The sequence below is a fragment of the Apodemus sylvaticus genome, chromosome 2, assembly GCF_947179515.1.
Source record: "Apodemus sylvaticus chromosome 2, mApoSyl1.1, whole genome shotgun sequence".
NCBI lineage: Eukaryota > Metazoa > Chordata > Mammalia > Rodentia > Muridae > Apodemus > Apodemus sylvaticus.
The window spans coordinates 179,944,021-179,962,985 of NC_067473.1; the positions used below are offsets into that span (position 1 = coordinate 179,944,021).

Consider the following 18,965-nt stretch of genomic DNA (forward strand, 5'->3'; position numbering starts at 1 on the left):
TCCAGGATACAATGAGAAGACCAAACCTAAGGATTATAGTTATAGATGAGAGTGAAGATTTACAACTGAAAGGGCCAGCAAATATCTTCAACAAAATTATGGAAGAAAACTTTCCCAACTTAAAGAGAGAGATGCCTATGAATATACAAGAAGCCTACAGAACTCCAAACAGACTGGATCTGAGCAGAAATACCTCTCGCCACATAACAATTAGAACCCCAAATACACTAAACAAAGAGAATATTAAAGGCAGTAAGAGAAAAAGGCCAAGTAACATATGAAAGAAGACCTATCAGAATCACACCAGACTTCTCACCAGAGAACATGAAAGCTAGAAGATCCTGGGCAGATCTCATGCAGACTCTAAGAGAACACAAATACTATACCCAGCAAAACTCTCAATCACAATAGATGGAGAAACCAAGACATTCCATGACAAAACCAAATTTACACAATATCTTTCCACAAACCCAGCTCTACAAAGAATAATAGGAGGAAAACTCCAATGCAAGGAGGGAAACTACTCCCTGGAAAAAGTAAGATAGTAACTTTCCTTCATCAAACCCAAAAGAATATAATCACTCAACTATAAAAATAACATCAAAAATGACAGGAAGTAATAATCTCTATTCCTTAATATCTCTTAACATCAATGGACTCAATTCCCCAATAAAAAGACATTGACTAACATAATGGATAAGGAAACAAGACCCTACATTTTGCTGCATACAGGAACCACACCTAAATGTCAAAGACAAAAACTACCTTAGAGTAAAAGGCTGGAAGACAATTTTACAAGCCAATGGTCTCAGGAAACGAGCCGGAGTAGCCATTCTAATGTCAGATAAAATTGACTTTCAACCTAAAGTCATCAAAAGAGACAGTAGGGGACACTTCTTGCTGGTCAAAGGAAAAATCCACCAAGAAGAACTTTCAATTCTGAACATCTATGCGCCAAATGCAAGGGCACCCTCATTCGTAAAAGAAACTTTACTAAAGCTCAAAGCACACATTGCACCTAACACAATAATTGTGGGGGACTTCAACACTCCACTCTCCTCAATGGACCGATCAGGAAAACAGAAACTAAAAAGGGACACAGTAAAACTAATTGAAGCTTTGGACCAATTGGATTTGACTGATAACTATAGAACATTTCACCCTAAAGCAAAAGAATATACCTTTTTCTCAGCACCTCATAGTACCTTCTCCAAAATCGACCATATAATTGGTCACAAGGCAGACCTCAACAAATACAAGAAGATCGAACTACTACCATGCCTCCGATCAGATCACTAGGGTGTAAGAGTGGTTTTCAATAGCAACAAAAACAACAGAAAGCCCACAAACACATGGAGGCTGAACAATACTCTACTCAATGACACCTTGGCCAAAGAAGAAATAAAGAAAGAAATCAGAGACTTTTTAGAATTTAATGAAAATGAAGGCACAACATACCCAAATCTTTGGGACACAATGAAAGCAGTGCTAAGAGGAAAACGCATAGCCCTGAGTGCCTCCAAAAAGAAAATGGAGAGAACATATACCAGCAGCTTAATGACACACCTGAAAGTCCTGGAACAAAAAGAAGCTTTTTCACCCAGGAGGAGTAGAAGACAGTAAATCATCAAACTCAGGGCTGAAATCAATCAAGTGGAAACAAAGAGAACCATACAAAGAATCAACGAGTCCAGGAGCTGGTTCTTTGAGAAAATCATCAAGATAGATAAACCCTTAGCCAGACTGACCAAAGGGCACAGAGAAAGTATCCAAATTAACAAAAATAGAAATGAAAAGGGAGATATTACAACAGAAACTGAGGAAATCAAAAAATCATCAGATCCTACTACAAAAGCCTATACTCAACACAACTGGAGAATCTGGAGGAAATGGACAATTTCCTAGACAGATACCAAATACCAAAATTAAATCAGGACCAAATAGATCATCTAAACAGTCCCATAACCCCTAAACAAATAGAAGGGGTCATAGAAAGTCTTCCAACCAAAAAAAGGACAGGACCAGATGGTTTCAGTGCAGAATTCTATCAGACCTTCAAAGAAGACCTAACACCAATACTCTTCAAACTATTCCACAAAATAGAAACAGAAGGAACCCTACCCAATTCCTTCTATGAAGCCACAATTACGCTGATACCAAAACCACACAAAGATCCAACAATGAAAGAAAACTTCAGACCAATCTCCCTTATGAACATCGATGCAACAATACTCAATAATATTCTTGCCAACCGAATCCAAGAACACATCAAAACGATCATCCACCATGATCAAGTAGGCTTTATCCCAGGGATGCAGGGTTGGTTCAATATACAGAAATCCATCAATGCAATCCACTACATAAACAAACTCAAAGAACAAAACCAAATGGTCATTTCAATGGATACTGAAAAAGCATTTGACAAAATTCAGCATCCTTTCATGCTTAAAGTCTTGGAAAGAACAGGAATTCAAGGCACATACCTAAACATAGTAAAAGCAATATACAACAAACCGGTAGCCAGCATCAAACTAAATGGAGAGAAACTTGAAACAATCCCACTAAAATTAGGGACTAGACAGGGCTGCCCCCTTTCTCCTTATCTTTTCAATATTGTACTTGAGGTACTAGCTCGGGCAATTAGACAACATAAAAAGGTCAAAGGGATACAAATTGGAAAGGAAGAAGTCAAACTATCATTATTTGCAGATGACATGATAGTCTTCCTAAGTGACCCAAAAAACTCCACTAGAGAACTCCTACAGCTGATAAACAACTTCAGCATAGTAGCAGGTTATAAAATCAACTCAAGCAAATCAGTGGCCTTCCTATACTGAAAGGCTAAGCAGGCTGAGAAAGAAATTAGGGAAATGACCCCCTTCACAATAGCCATAAACAGTATAAAGTACCTTGGGGTGACTCTTACCAAACATGTGAAAGATCTGTATGACAAGAACTTCAAGACTCTGAAGAAGGAAATGGAAGAAGACCTCAAAAAATGGGAAAACCTCCCATGCTCATGTATCGGCAGGATCAATATAGTTAAAATGGCCATTTTGCCAAAAGCAATATACAGATTCAATGCAATACCCATCAAAATCCCAACTCAATTCTTCACAGAGTTAGAAAGAGCAATTATCAAATTCATCTGGAATAACAAAAAACCCAGGATAGCTAAAACTATTCTCAGCAACAAAAGAAATTCTGGGGGAATCAGTATCCCTGACCTCAAGCACTACTACAGAGCAATAGTGTTAAAAACTGCATCGTATTGGTACAGTGACCAGCAGGCAGATCAATGGAACAGGATTGAAGATCCAGAAATGAACCCATACACCTATGGTCACTTGATCCTCCACAAAGGGTCTGAAAACATCCAATGGAAAAAAGATAGCCTTTTCAACAAATGGTGCTGGTTCAACTGGAGGTCAGCATACAGAAGAATGGGAATTGATCCATCCTTGTCTCCTTGTACTAAGCTCAAATCCAAGTGGATCAAGGACCTCCACATAAAGCCAGACACTCTGAAGCTAATAGAAAAGAAACTGGGGAAGACCCTTGAGGACATCAGTACAGGGAGAAAGTTTCTGAACAGAACACCAATAGCATATGCTCTAAGATCAAGAATTGACAAATGGGACCTCATAAAATTACAAAGTTTCTGTAAGGCAAAGGACACCATCAAAAGGACAGATCAGCAACCAACAAATTGCGAAAAGATCTTCACCAATCCTACATCAGATAGAGGGCTAATATCCAATATATATAAAGAACTCCAGAAGTTAGACTCCAGAAAACCAAACAACCCTATTAAAAATGGGGTACAGAGTTGAACAAAGAATTCTCTCCTGAAGAACTTCGGATGGCAGAGAAACACCTTAAAAAATGCTTAACTTCATTAGTCATTAGGGAAATGCAAATCAAAACAACCCTGAGATTTCACCTTACACCAGTCAGAATGGCTAAGATTAAAAATTCAGGAGACAGCAGGTGTTGGCGAGGATGTGGAGAAAGAGGAACACTCCTCCACTGCTGGTGGGGTTGCAAATTGGTACAACCACTCTGGAAAGCAGTCTGACGGTTCCTCCGAAAACTGGACACCTCACTTCCAGAAGATCCTGCTATACCACTCCTGGGCATATACCCAGAGGATTCCCCACCATGTAATAAGGATACATGCTCTACTATGTTCATAGCAGCCCTGTTTATAATTGCCAGATGCTTGAAAGAACCCAGGTATCCCTCAACAGAAGAGTGGATGCAAAAAATGTGGTATATCTACACAATGGAGTACTATTCAGCCATTAGAAACAATGAATTCATGAAATTCTTAGGCAAATGGATGGTGCTAGAGAACATCATACTAAGTGAGGTAACCCAGACTCAAAAGGTGAATCATGGTATGCACTCACTAATAAGTGGTTATTAACCTAGAAAACTGGAATACCCAAAACATAATCCACACATCAAATGAAGTACAAGAAGAAAGGAGGAGTGGCCCCTGGTTCTGGAAAGACTCAGTGAAGCAGTATTCGGCAAAGCCAGAACGGGGAAGTGGGAAGGGGTTTGTGGGAGGACAGGGGAAGAGAAGGGGGCTTACGGGACTTCCGGGGAGTGGGGGGCTAGAAAAGGGGAAATCATTTGAAATGTAAATAAATTATATCGAATAAAAAAATCAAAAAAATTCTAAAAAAAAACTCTAGAAGCTAATAATTAATGAGTGTGATTTATATATCAATAAATTCTCGATTCACAAGATGCCTATTTAATAATTTCAGAGATACTTAATAATGATACAAGCTGCCAACCTAGATTAGACAAGTTATCCCAATTATTCTATCCTCTTATGATATTTATATCTATATGTGACTATTTAAAGCCATGTGGAATTTGGATCCTCTTCCTCTTACCCCATCTTCCTTCCTCCTCTCTCCCTCTCTCCATCACTTTCCCTGGGACCCTTAGATTTGCCCCCTTTCCCTGTCCAATCACAGGCTTCCTGTTGCACTAACATTTAAATTAATTGTGGGAAAACTCTACTACACAAGACCAGATGGTTTTAGTGCAAAGTATACCTGATATTCAATGAAGAAATAATACCAAGTTTCCTCAAACTATTCCACAAAAATAGAAAAAGAAACAACAGTGCCAAAATCATTCTATGAAATCTCAGTTACCTAATACCTAAACCACACAAAGATTCAACAAAAAAGAGAAATTTAGAAAGTTTATCTTAAGAATATTGATGCAAAAATACTCAATAAAATATTCACAAACTGAATCCAGAAGCACATCAAAATCATCATCCATCCTGATCAAGTTGCCTTCATCCCAGGGATTGCAAAGTTGGCTCACTATACAAAAATCCATCAATGTAATCTACCATGTAAACAAACTGAAAGAAAAAATATCACTTGATTACATAATTCGATGCTTTAAAAGCCTTTGACAAAAATCCAACATCCCTTCTTGTTAAAAGTATTATAGAGATTGGCTATATATGGTACATACCTGAACATAATCAAAAAAACATACAGCAAGGCAATAGACCAAATCAAATGAAATTGTGAGAAACATAAGGCAATTCTACCACAATCATGAAGAAGACAAGGCTACTCACTTTCTATCTCTTCTATATAGTGTTGAAGAAGGGGACAGCTAACAGAGATCAAGGGGATACAACTTAGAATAAAAGAAGTTAAATTATTGCTGCTTGTGGAGGATATGATGGTATATACAAGGAACCCAAAAAATTCTACCAGAGAACTCTTACTGCTGATAAACACCTTCAGTAAAGTGGCTGGAAAGAGAAATAACTCAAAAGAATCAGTAGCCATTCTTTATACAAATGATTCAAAGGCCATAAAAAAGGAAGGAAAATTACATCCTTCCCAATAGCCACAAATTATATAGAATATTTTGTGGTAACTCTAATCAGGCAAGTCAAAGACCTATATTACAAGAACTTCAAGTCTATGAAGAAAGAAATTGAGCAGAGTATCAGAAGATGAAAATCTCTCCCATCCTCATGGATCAATAGGATTACAACAGTGAAAATGACAATTTTACCAAAAGAAATCTACAGATTCAATGCAAATCCCACCAGAATCCCAACACAATTCTTTACCGACATTGAAATAGCAATTCTGAACTTTATATGGAAAAAACAAAAAAACTTAGGAAAGCAAAACTATTATAAATAATAAAAGAACTCGGGAGGTATCATCATTCATGACAACTCTGGAGGTATCATCATTCATGACGTGAAGTTGTACCACAGAGTGATTGCAATAAGTAACTACTTTGTATTCGTATAGGAACAGACAGTTTGATCTAAGGAATTGAATCAAAGTCATTTAAATAAATTGACACACCTATGGACACTTGATTTTTGAAGTGTCCATAGGTGTCCATTTTGTTTTTGAGGCAAAAAGCAAACAATGGAAAGAAAAAAGAATCGTGAAAAATGGTGGCAGTCTATCTGGATGTCAGCACATAGAAGAAAACAAATAAAACCATGTCTGTCACCCTGCAGAAATCTTATGTCAAAGTGGATCAAACACCCCAATGTAAAACAGGATATACTGAATCTAATACATTAGAAAGTGTAGAATATCCTTGAATTCATTGGTACAGGAGACAATTTCCTGAACAGAAGACCAATGGCTTTGGCTTTATGATCAACAATTGATTAAGAAAACCTCATGATAGTCCAAAGCTTCTGTAAGGCACTATCAATGGCAGCCTACAAACTAGGGAATATTGTTCACCAACCATACATGCAACAGAGGGCTAAAATCAAAAATTTATAAAGAATAGAAGAAATTAGAATCCAACAATGCAAATAAAACAATTTTTAAAATGGCATACAGAACTGAACAGAATTCGCAACAGAGGAATATTCAATGACCAAGAAGTATGCAAAGAAATGTTCAGTGTTCTTATTCACCCGGGAAATACAAATGAAAATGACCCTGAGAGTCCATCTTATACACATCCCAATGACTACGATCAAACTTTTAAGTGTAAACACCTGCTGGTGAGGATGCAAAGCATGGAGATAGTCTTCCATTGCTGGTAGGAGCACAAACCTGTACAACCAGTTTGTGGGTCAATTTGGCATTTTCTCAGAAAATAGCGATAGCTCTACCTCAAGACCCAGTTATACCACCCCTGGGCATATACCCAAAAAATACTCCATTCTACAGCAGGAACACTTTCTCAGTCATGTTCCTAGCGGCTTTATTCATTATAACCAGAAGCTGGAATCAACCTAGATGTCCTTCAACTAAAGAATTGGGAAAGAAAATGAAGTAAATCTATACAAAGGGCTACTATTCGGTGACTAAAACCAAAGGTGTCACAAATTTTGCAGGCAAATGAATAGAGCTTGAGAATATCATTCTGATTGGGGTAATATCATTCTATACGGCAGAAACACATATAAGGTGTGCATTTATTTATAAGTGGGTCTTAGCCATAAAATACAATACAACCTGCTACAATCCACAGGCCCAAAGAAACTGCATAATAAGGAGGTCCCAAGGGAGAATATAAGAATTTTACTCACAAGGAGGAACTAAATAGAAATTAAGAAGACAGAGAGAGGGGGTAGCTGGGTAGCTGGGTAGCAGATGTGAGAAAGGGAATGTTGAAGGCCAACACGTATAGGGAGAAGTGGGGCAAGAGACCTAGACCCCTACACATTTGTAGCAAATGTGGAGCTTGGTGTTTATATGGTTCCCCTAACAAGTGAAGTTGGGGGTTGTCTTGCTCTCTGCTCCCTGATATTTTGTACCTTCCCTTCTTTGGTGGTGTTTTCTCTCTACAAAGTCAAGACAAATGATGACCCACAATGAATGTCAAGGTGAGCCAATATCGTACAGTGTCATCAGTGAAGACCAGGGTCAGCAAAGCACAATAATGACAAACAAACAAAAAATGGTAAGGTATACCAGAACCACTCAGCATAGGCCACTATCTGCTGGGTTATCCTTATATCCTTTCCAAACATTATTGCTCTCTCAAGTGTCCACACTTGCAAAGTATCATATTCTCTTTTTCCAGGCTATTTTCAGAAAAACACCACTCATCTATTCTCAGCCAAATATTTTCTCACAAGAGAGTTTCCAGAAAAAAAAAAATCACATAACACAAATGAATCTCCAAAGAAATCAGAAACATCTACTTCACCCTTATGTGAGGATAAGGGTGTGTGTTATGAGCACATAAAAGAAATTAAATAGAAAGACCAATGTATAGGCCTTTGTTCTTCCTACCTTATCTCACAATTGCCCAGAGACAACCACTTGTCAATCTGTAAAGTTCTCTTCGATTTCTTTTGTAGTGAAATGAACTGTGCTAACCAACCTACGTGCTAGTAGAACATAACCTATCAAGTTCAATTACATGCATGGCAAACAAGACACTATTATTGCTTCTCTGTCTCTTTTCATTTCTTTTTACAGCATCTGTGTTCTACAAAGTTCAGTTTTTACCTTCTTGTAGTGTTGTTTACATTGGGATTACTGCTCAACCAATGACAAACTATAAGGTAATCTGTTAAATTTAAACACATAACAATGCTAAATGGAAAATCATTCACTAGGTCTCTACAACTTTTCCCTCTTTGTCTTCCTACACATCTTCTAGACCCTGATGAGAATTCAGCTCAAAATAATCACCTATGTCACCAGACCTCAGGGACACCAGGAGAAAATCCCCAAGCACTTCACTGCCTGTGTTTTAGTACTGTTTTCCCCACTAAGAAGTGTAAAGGAAGGACCTGTGTTTGTAGACTGCAAGATGACCTCTTTCATAGGGTAAGTCCCAGGGACTGGGCATGTGCATGTTAGCACAGGTACCTGGGAGTACAGAGGCATCAGATCACCCAGAGCTGGGGGTCACAGGTGATTGTGTGACTCCTGATGTGGGTGATGGGAACAAAACTCAGATCCTGAGCAAGAGCAGCACATGCTTATAGCTACTGAGCCATCTCTCCATCCCCATGTGTCACATACCGTCCCAGTCAGGGGGATTCAGACCAAGGGGGGGCTTTGGATTTCAGGGGAGATACAGGTTCGGGGACGATGACAGACAGAAACAACTACAGAGGAGGCTTGAATCTGAATGTATTTAGGAGCTCTAAAGTAAGGATTTTTATACATGAAGAGTTAGTATTACCATTTCAAAAAATGTAGCCAGTGAGGCAGGCACAATTATCATAAACATTTGGCACAAGGAAATGCAAAATCAACCAGGTATGATGTTTCCCTTGTAACAGATTTAGAGGATCAATTTACAGATAACATCAATCTTTCTGATTAGAATACAGAGTCACTTGTAGTTACCAGTAAACCTTCAAAGAGAGTTTGAAGTTTTTTATACCCCCTGGTCCTTAATGAGTTTCCATGAGTAATTCTTATCTAACATTTAGCTTTTACCTTGTAAAAACTTCTTGACTTAATCAATGTTTTCCATACCACAGTGTCAGAGCCACCCTCATCTACATACGCACAGCCATATAAACCTGCATGTTGTTGGAAGGTTGTAATTATGTAAATGACTATGAGGCAAAGCATTGTAGCTCTTAAAAAAGAGTTTTTGGTCAGTGAGTCTACTTCAAAGACCGGATTATCGGCTGGGATAATAGGATCACCTTGTGAAAGAGGAAAAGAGGAAATGTAGAGTAAGCAAACTGCTTTTGAGAACTATGGCTCAGAATTATCCTCCAACTAGAGAGTTCCACAGTTGTTCCCAGAAGACTTCCTCCCTTTGGAGTGAAAGGCCTTAGTCTGTGGAATTTGTCACACAGAATCTACTGGGGTTGGTGTAGCATCCATGAAAGTTTTCTTTTATAATATATATTAACTAATTCAGGAAATCATAACAAAACCTTGAAGATGATTGCAGAAAGTCTTTCAGTTATTCTGTCTACTTTCCCTTTGCTGTTGTTTGGATTTAGACCATCTCTAATGGCTCCTGTGTTAAAATATTTGTGCTCTGGAAGGTGCCATTGAAAGGTCATAGAACCATTAAAATGTGGGGCCTATAGGGAGAAGTTTATGTCCATGACAATAAGTCCTTGTAAAAACACTAATACACTGGCTGAAGGACTTTGAGCACCATTGGAGGACTTTCGGCAGCAGGATGAGGAAGGGGCTTAAAGGGGGGAGTATAGGGGGCTAGGTGAGTGTGGCTAGGCAGCATGGGGGAAGGTGTCCAGGCGGGCCCTTGCCTGGACACCTCTGCCCCTGAGGGACCACACACACACACACATGGTATAGAATAGAGTTTATTCAGAATAGGGGATGGGAGTTAGTGGTAGAGAGAGAGAGGTAGAGACAGAGAGAGAGAGAGAGAGAGAGAGAGAGAGAGAGAAGGCCGGCCATGACCATGTGGGGGGTGGGAAGAGCCCCAGGGGCAGAGAGGTGAGAGAGTATGGGAGAGCAGAGAGCAAAGAGGGAGAGGAGGAGCAAGTAGCCCCTCTTATAGTGGGCCAGATCTCTGGGGTGGGGCATACCTGGCTATTGCCAGGTAGGTGTGGGGTGGAGCTTAGACAAACCCCAGCACTGGCCCCTCCAATACCTTTCTCTTTGTTCTTCACTACTGTTAAATCAGCAGCTTCCTTCCTATGACTTTCTTCCCCAAAGTGCTGCATAGACACAGGTGCAAACCAGCAAGTGGTCATGGCCTGAGACCATGGAAGCATGGATGAAATATTAACTTCCTACTTGAAAGTGTGTTGGCCTCTGTTCAAGTAACAGAATGCTGTCAACCTAGCTCCCCCACAAGTGTTCTGGCTCCCAGAAAGAGCTGCTGAGATTGTGCCTATCTTTATTTTTATTCTGCTGTAGCCTGAAAATCTTCTCACTTTACTGTGATGCATAGATGTGTGTGTGTGTGTGTGTGTGTGTGTGTGTGTGTGTGTATAAAACTCTCTTGTGCTATAGCTCTAAAACAACAGAAAAAGCCTTTTTCTTTAAGATAATCTGTTTTATCAACCACAAAATAAAATGACTTCTGTATAAGTTACTTTCCACTGCTGCAATAAACCACCACAATGTAACACATATAAAAAGGTATTTATTTTGACTCATGAATCCACAGGAATTGAAGACCCTCATGGCAAGAAGGGATGACAGCACACATCAGGCATGGTGACTGCAATAGGAAGCTGAGATTTCACATCATCATCCAAAGCACAAAGCAGAGGCTATACTGGAAGTAGGGAGAGGCATGTCCAGTCTTCCCTAAGTGGAGATGTTAACTAGAAACCAATATCCAAATATCTGTGTCTAGGAGGGATATTTCTCATTCAAACAGCAATAACTAGATTTTGTTTTAATATGTGCTCTCAAGTTTATGAATTCCAATTTTATAGCAAAAGTCAGTCTTACAACTTTTACATTTTTCATTCAGTAATTGATTTGTGGTGGGGCATGCATAATTAAAATAAAAAGGCATAGGAGAACTTGTAAGAGTTTCTTCTCTTCTTTCATCATGTTGATCCCAGGGATCACAATAATCTTGTCAGCCTTGGTGGCAAACAGTTCTTTGTTGCAAGATATTTCCTATCCGATCACATTGAGGCAGTGAAAGGCCAGTGATTGGAGGGGGAGAGAAGAGGCAGAGCGAGAGGGAGAGAGAGAAGAGAGACACAAGCACAGGGAGAAGAGGCACTTGGGACAGGAGAAGAACCAAGGAGCAATGGAGTCAGACATCTATCCGAAGGTCAGCATATTGGGATAGAAATTTTACTACAATTGAGTGGCTTTGTTATTACTGTATTGGCATTGCCAACTTGTGTTTTAAATATATTTAAATCTAATTGGCAAATTAATTGGGTGCCGAACTGGCAGGCCGCGGGTAGTGTGACGTGTGAAATGTGGGTCCACCAATGGCAGAGGGAGAATGCAGCTGAGATACAAAGAAAGCTAGCTGGGAGAGATTGGCTCAGTGGCTACAGTGACACCCAGGCTGAGCAAGACCCTGTAGAGATCTGGTGAGTGTCAGATGAGGCACAAAAGACACCAGGAGTGGCCAAGACTGCTCTAAAGAGTTCTTGGAAATCTGGCCCTCCCTCCAGACACTTAGCAGACCAGGTGGCCACAGCAGAGAGTAATATTCCAGCGATTACACACCACTAAAGCCATGGCCATTTATGGGAACTGACTGGGTGGATTATTTTTAATTAATTCCCTTTATAGTTCTTTCCATTGAACCTTCTAGCTGGTTCCTCATTTAAGGTTTTACTCTAAGGATAATATTAATGTTAATAGCCATGTGCTTCATGGCCCATGAATGGAATGGACACTGAGTCCTCAAAGCCCCCTGAATATGGGAATTAGCTTTTTCAGAATATCTGATACTACATCTAGACTTAATTTTTTTTATTACTTTATCAGTTTACTCTGCCTTGTGGTTGAACCCAGGGCCTCACATGTATTAGGCAATCAATATTCCACTGAGATACAGCCCATCTGTACAAGGAGCCTGTGAAAGGACTAGTTTTCTCCCATTCTTCATTTTTAGGAAGAGTTTCATGACCAGCTTTGAATTGCAAGGGGAAAAAGTTCCAATCATCTTTGTTATATAATTTTTAGTAACCTGGTCAGAGTTTTCAGTGGTGTAAACAAACTGAACAACTGCATGACAGGAGTAATGATAGAAGGGACTGAAAACAGGAGATGGCTCACTATGGAGAGTCTAACCTTAGAAGTCTTGACTAGAGTAAAGCAGAGAGAGTTAACACTCCTAAGTACATAGCAACAGATGCAGAAATCTTGCACACACAGAGGATAAATCAAAGCAAATTATTTCAATGTGGCTTAGCCAAGATGCATATTTTGAGACCTAAATACCTCCAGCATAAAAATGAAAATTAAAAACCTTTAAATACTATTTCTGCAACAGAAAAGTTTCAAGCATATTTGAAGATAAGTGGGAAACATCAATTTCCCTTGAGTTAAAAGAGAAAATGCTGTCTGAAAATGAAGGCAAGTTTAAGGTTAAGGGTCAGGGTGGGTATAGAAGTTTTCTCTGGGAAAATCTTAAGTGCCACACCACTGATCTTTTGAAAATGCTATCAATAATGCTATTTTCATCATGAGTAAAGTAATCTTGGAGGTCTTAAGAAGAAGATAAGAGTTCCTACTGTTCTTCTCATGATTCAAAACCTGTGCAATGTACATTCCTTTCCTGGCCTGTATAGGTCAGTAGAATTTTCATTAGAGCTTAGTTTTCAGGTTCTCCATCACTCTCAAACTTAGGACTTCTGTGCATATCTGTGCACTTGATTTCCTTCTCAGTGAGCTTCATCTCTGCAAGATCAGTTTCTGTAGATTCTTTGTCCTCAGGGAATTGGAATTTCCTCATAAGTATTAGGATGAAGGCAGCAGGGAGATAGCTTGCTCCTCTTAGTGCAGCAGGCAACCCAAGGTAAATGCGCCTATTAAAAAGAACTAATCTGTATTAAAACTTAATGTGTTAAATGAAAGTCAATTTTGTATATTCTTACATATCATCATTTATTCTTCAAATAAAAACATTAGGGAATTATTTTTCCATATGCTTTATATAATATAATTTGCTGAGTTATTATTTCTCTTAAAATGTTGAAAACATTTCTTTTTGCAATTATTTATTTTATTTTCATACATATGTAGTTCTTGTTATTTGAAATTTTAATGTTTTATGTATATGAGTACACTGTCACTGTCTTCAGACACAGCAGAAGAGGACATCAAATCGCATTACAGATGGTTGTGAGCCACCATGTGGTTGCTAGGAATTGAACTCATGACTTCTGGAAGTGGAGTCACTGCTCTTAACTGCTGAGCCATCTCTCCAGCCTGAAAACATTTCTATCATAGAAGTTTAAATCTATTTTCTTCTTTTGAGATATGGCTGGTATTGTTTTCAACTTGACAGCATTTAAGAACATTATAGAAATTCATCTCTGGGTGTGTCTATGAGAATATTTTTACAAAGTTTTAGCTGACAATCAATTTCTACCATGAATGTGAGCTTCATTCTCTGGTCTTCTACTACTTGGAGCTTCCTGACAGAGCATGGGCTCCATGACCAGCCTCCTCCCACTCCACCACCTTGCCTCCTCTGCCATTGTTCCCTGTTCCTTTATATACTGAGTAAATAAAACCCTATATCAGTAAGGGAAAGCTTCTGTTTTATTTTGCTCACACATGTATAAAACATTGTATCAAATTTTGATCACACATGCGTAAAACACTGCATTCAAGGTTTCTTTTTGTTTCAGCATTTGTACACTGTGTTAAAACAATAGATTTTTGTGCTATTAAAATCCTTGGATGTCTAAAAGTAGTCATGTTATTCATTTTTTTATGTATTAGAAGATTCAATTTGTTAACTTTCATGCTAAGCTTTGGATGTATAGTGGTCAAATAGTCGTATAATTTTTTTAAATTATTTTTATCTATGTGAATGTGCTGAGTCTTACTGTAGGTATGTGTTAATGAGTCCTGGATATCTGTGAACTTGGAGTAAAGGAAGAGGGAGTAAACTTGTGATTTCCCAAATTTAGGTTATAGGAAATGAATTCATGCTCTACTCAGGAGCTATATGTGCTCTTAACCCCTGAGCCATCTCTTTTCACATTCTTTTCATTTTCTGATCTTGATCAGTTAAAGTATGAAAACTTAACAAGTTTCCAGAAATAAAAAAACCATTGTAGAATAACTTGTATACAGTTATAAGCATATTTTCTTTGTAAATTGGATAAAATATACCTTAAAGTTTGGGGTAATAGATATTTTTGACAGATGTGCATTTATTCCAAATATTAAAGTATTCCAAAATCACTACTGAGCCAATATTGTGTTCATGAGGCAACTAACCACTAAATGAAGAAGGGGCTTACAGGTTTCCAGAAATGAGACTGGCTGTCAAATTTAGATAGCGGGTCTTTTCTGGCTACAGAACTCAGCACGATTTTTTTAACGGAAAGGGTGCTACAAATATTGGAGGGTTTTTTTTGTGTGTTTTTTGTTTTTTTGTTTTTTGTTTTTTGTTTTTTTGTTTTTTTTTTTTGTATCTAGTCAGGCTACAAGCAGGAGAGAGCTGATAAGTATCCAAGAGGTAGAATATCAGATACCAGGCTGCCTGAATGGGGCTCTGTCATCTCAACCCATGCATAAGGGAGGAGTCCCTCCTTTCTGTCCATAGGTATTAGTTGGTAGGAGCTGAGAGATTTGTTCTCTCTTCAGCATCATTTTCCCATGTCTCTGTATCTTTCTATCATTTTTTTAAATATCTCTGGTGTTCTGCAATGCTAGTTTAGCTCAAGATGTAGGTCTCCCCTACTGCTCTTGAGCCAACACTCAGAGGCTCTGATTTCACTCACACTTATATATACATATACACATACCCATACACATATACATACTACACACACACACACACACACACAATGTCAAACTCTTTGAAATAATAGAAAATAGTAATGTGTATAAATGAGAAGTGTGTACCATCCATGTCCATTCTGACAATCACTCAAGAACACGCTACATATGAATGGAGATATTTTATGCACTACAAGATTAGGTCTCAAAAGTTATTTTTACCTGAAGCTATTTATATCATACATCCTGCATGCCCCTGGTTCACCACATTTCAGAGTTCCCCAATGTATACAGGTTCTGTCAATCAAAGCTCCAAAGTAAATTGGTGCCGGAATTCCAGCTGCAATGAAGAGAGAGACAAAATCCTCTCATTGGCAGGAAGAAAGAAAAGAGAAATCTTTATTTTGTTTGGAATTACTTTACTTTTCCTATTTAAAAAAATCAACATGAAAAAGTATGAATCAAATGCTCTAAATATACTTTTATTAATTATAAATTAATGTAGGGTTTTGAGATTTAGAAACAAATGCAAACTATGTACAAGATGAGAAGAAAGTATTCATTGAGTTCATAATCATGGACCTCATGCATTTTCATAAATGTCTTGTGATGGTTTTCTATATGTCTACCTAACATAATATTTCATTCTCACTTTATTCTTGAGTATCCTAAAAGGTGAAAGTGCAATTAACTTCAGGAAAGTTCAGGTAATGAGAAACATTTTTCATCTCTGTAGTTTCTTCATTCCCAAATTAATTACAAGTGGTCAGTTCCAAACATAATGGCTTGTAAACAGAAGTTCAGGTAGAGTCTACTTAACACACCTATATTAATGATGCTACTAGGTCATGGTACTTCCTGGATGTGAACAATTGAGACATTGTAGATCCAGAGAGAAACTATCTTTATCTCTCTCATTGATAATTCCTTGACCAGCGATGTATCTGAGTTATATCCATATGACTATCACATGAAGTTATTTGGGAAGAATTGACCTAACAGGACACTAGCTTCTCCCACCCAAACATTAAGAATGCTATGAGATATCTGATATCTGATGATACAGCCCAGAACTTCATGCTCTGCTGTAATCAACTTACCAGATACTTTCAAAGATATATTTGAGAAGTGCCTTATTCATGACTTTCTTTGTTCTCTAACTACAAACATCAGCATCTGCTACTGATTTGGAACCTGAAATTTGGATGACCCAAAACTGTTCCCATGCCATATTGACTCATATTTGATTTAAGAATAAACACTCTTATTGCCTTTAATATAAGAGCTGTCGTTTTGGTTGATAATATAGTTGTTAGTCTTTTATTCGAAGAAAATTAATTGATTTTCCAAGCATTAAATATTGACCCGATGTGTTGGGGAAAGTTTTCATACCTAATATTCTTATGAAAAATGCATGCAATCCAACCCCAAGTGACTTCTCTTCAGACTTCATACACCTGAAAAATAAATAAATATAAACCTATATAAAAGTTCATCATGTCAAACCATATCTGCCCTAGTATCTTTCCAATGATAGTGGCAGTTCATGATTCTAATAGTTAAACTTTTCATACTGAAGTTAGAATGATACAGCTCTACCTTTGTAAAGTCTACATGGAAAAAGGAGGGTAAGCTGGTCCCTGAAAGCTGGTCCCTGACCTCCACACATCTAAAGAAAGGCTGAGCCCTTTAACAGTTAGATATTTTCTATTAACCTAGGTGAATCATTTTTTTTCTGGTTACCATGGTGAACACCATGTTATACCCACTTTAATGGACCAAAAATGTGAAGCCATAAACAAAATATTTTTTATATTCTTAAGTTGTTTTCCAGGCATTTTTCATGTTTATAAGTGCTGATACAGGTTATATAAAAATTCAAATATTGTAGAGGTGATTCCATGGATAAATAGACAAAGAAATCATCATGGAGGCCATGACATTCAGAAAAAGATTTCTTGGTTTTACAGAGCTAACAACTTTAGATAACTGTCTCTCCCATTCTATCTATTGAAAAAGACTTGAGATGATTTTGGTAATTACATATTAAGGAGAGGTATATAAAACAGTCAGGATAAAAACAATGAAAAATATTCTTATGAACTATGAATATGGAAGTTCTTTTAAAATGTGGTCTTTCCCCACCAAATACACTTTCAGTCACACTTATTTTAGTGTGGTGTGTGTTGGGTAGAACCTGGAAAGGAATGGAGAAGGAGCAGGGGAATGGAGCGGATGAGAGAGGAGAGCAGGAGAGGGGAGAAGAGAGGAGAGGGGAGAAGAACAGAAGTGAGGGATGAACAGGAGGGAAGCAAAAAGGAGAGGAAAAAGGAAAAGAGATTTGAATAAGGAGGAGAGGAGATGGGGTTTGAAGGGTAAAGGGAATGTGGGCAAAAAAATATTTAGAAAAACACAGGGAAAGGAATGAGAAATGAGAAAGAAGCTTGGTGCAGTCTACAAGGATAAACTATTATGAATTACACATCCAGACTAACTCAGCATTACTTCTGAACTCCAATGAGAGAACGAAGAGGGGGCTGAATCCTTTCACATTGTCAGTGGGTATGAAATTTTTAGAATTGGAAGGAACAGTTTCTTATAACAACAAAAAAATGTGAAACTTATCTCTGAAACTTTCTTACTTTTTGGTAGAGTTGAGTATCAATCATGTCATTCATGAACCTCCTTGGTAGAGAGTATGTCATTGCATTGTTTATTGTTGTTGCTACTGTTATTGTTGTTCAAGATAGATGGAGTGTAGGATGTCAAGGGAACCTAGTCCCTTTCACACAGGAAGTCTTGCTGTCTGAAATTCAGTCAGCTGCTTCACAGGAAATTAGTGCTAGGCAACTACTCTTACAGTCCATAGGAAAGGACAGGAGAGAAAGTTACAATAAACTTCAAATTATTGTTAAATTTAGCTGTGCTTAATAAAGTAGGGCTTAGAGTCTTGATAAATGTATATTAGAGCACTGAGGTTCTGAGAACCATGACTCCATGGGCCATTTTTGGGAAAGAAAATTTAATAATGATCAAAAATATCTAAATGACATTGGTGGGACTGCTCAGAGGGTAAAGGAAGTCTTGATGACCCAAGTTCAATCCCCAGAACCTAGGAACATATGTAAATAATTAAAAAAAAATAGCCCAACTCAGTGGCATGTCTTGGTGGCAGCATTTCTACCATGAAATAGGAGGAGCAAATATAATTGCTCGGACCTTGGGAGCCAGGTATGCTGGAGTACACAGGATGGCTAAGAGGTAAAAGAAATCTTGATGACTCAAGTTCAGTCCCCAGAGGCCAGGAATATATGTAAAAAAATTAAAAATTAAAATACCAATTCAATGTTAGGCATCTGTAATGCCAGCATTCCTGCAGGAAAATAGGAAGAGCAAAGAGAATTGCTTGGGACTTGGGTACCAGGTATGCTGGAGTACAGGCAGCACAGTAGCAGAACTAACAAGAGAGACTCTGCCTCAAAGAGAAGATGAAAGGAGAGAACAGGTTCCCCCAACATTGTCTTCTGAGAGACCTTCTTAGTGGCACATAGGAGCTCACACTGGACAAGCACACAACACACACAT

At 38.1% G+C, this 18,965-nt stretch overlaps 1 protein-coding gene across 1 annotated transcript in view; it reads right to left on the reverse strand.

The window, feature by feature from the left end:
* Positions 1–15,598: 15,598 nt before the first annotated feature.
* Positions 15,599–18,965, reverse strand: part of LOC127677745 (solute carrier organic anion transporter family member 1A4) — a 45,369-nt gene continuing 42,002 nt past the window's right edge. Inside the window, exons 12-13 of the mRNA XM_052172764.1 lie at positions 16,773–16,837; positions 15,599–15,720 (exon numbers count right to left, since the gene is read on the reverse strand). Of these exons, the coding sequence (XP_052028724.1) occupies positions 15,599–15,720; positions 16,773–16,837 (187 nt within the window). The remainder of the gene's footprint in view (positions 15,721–16,772; positions 16,838–18,965) is intronic.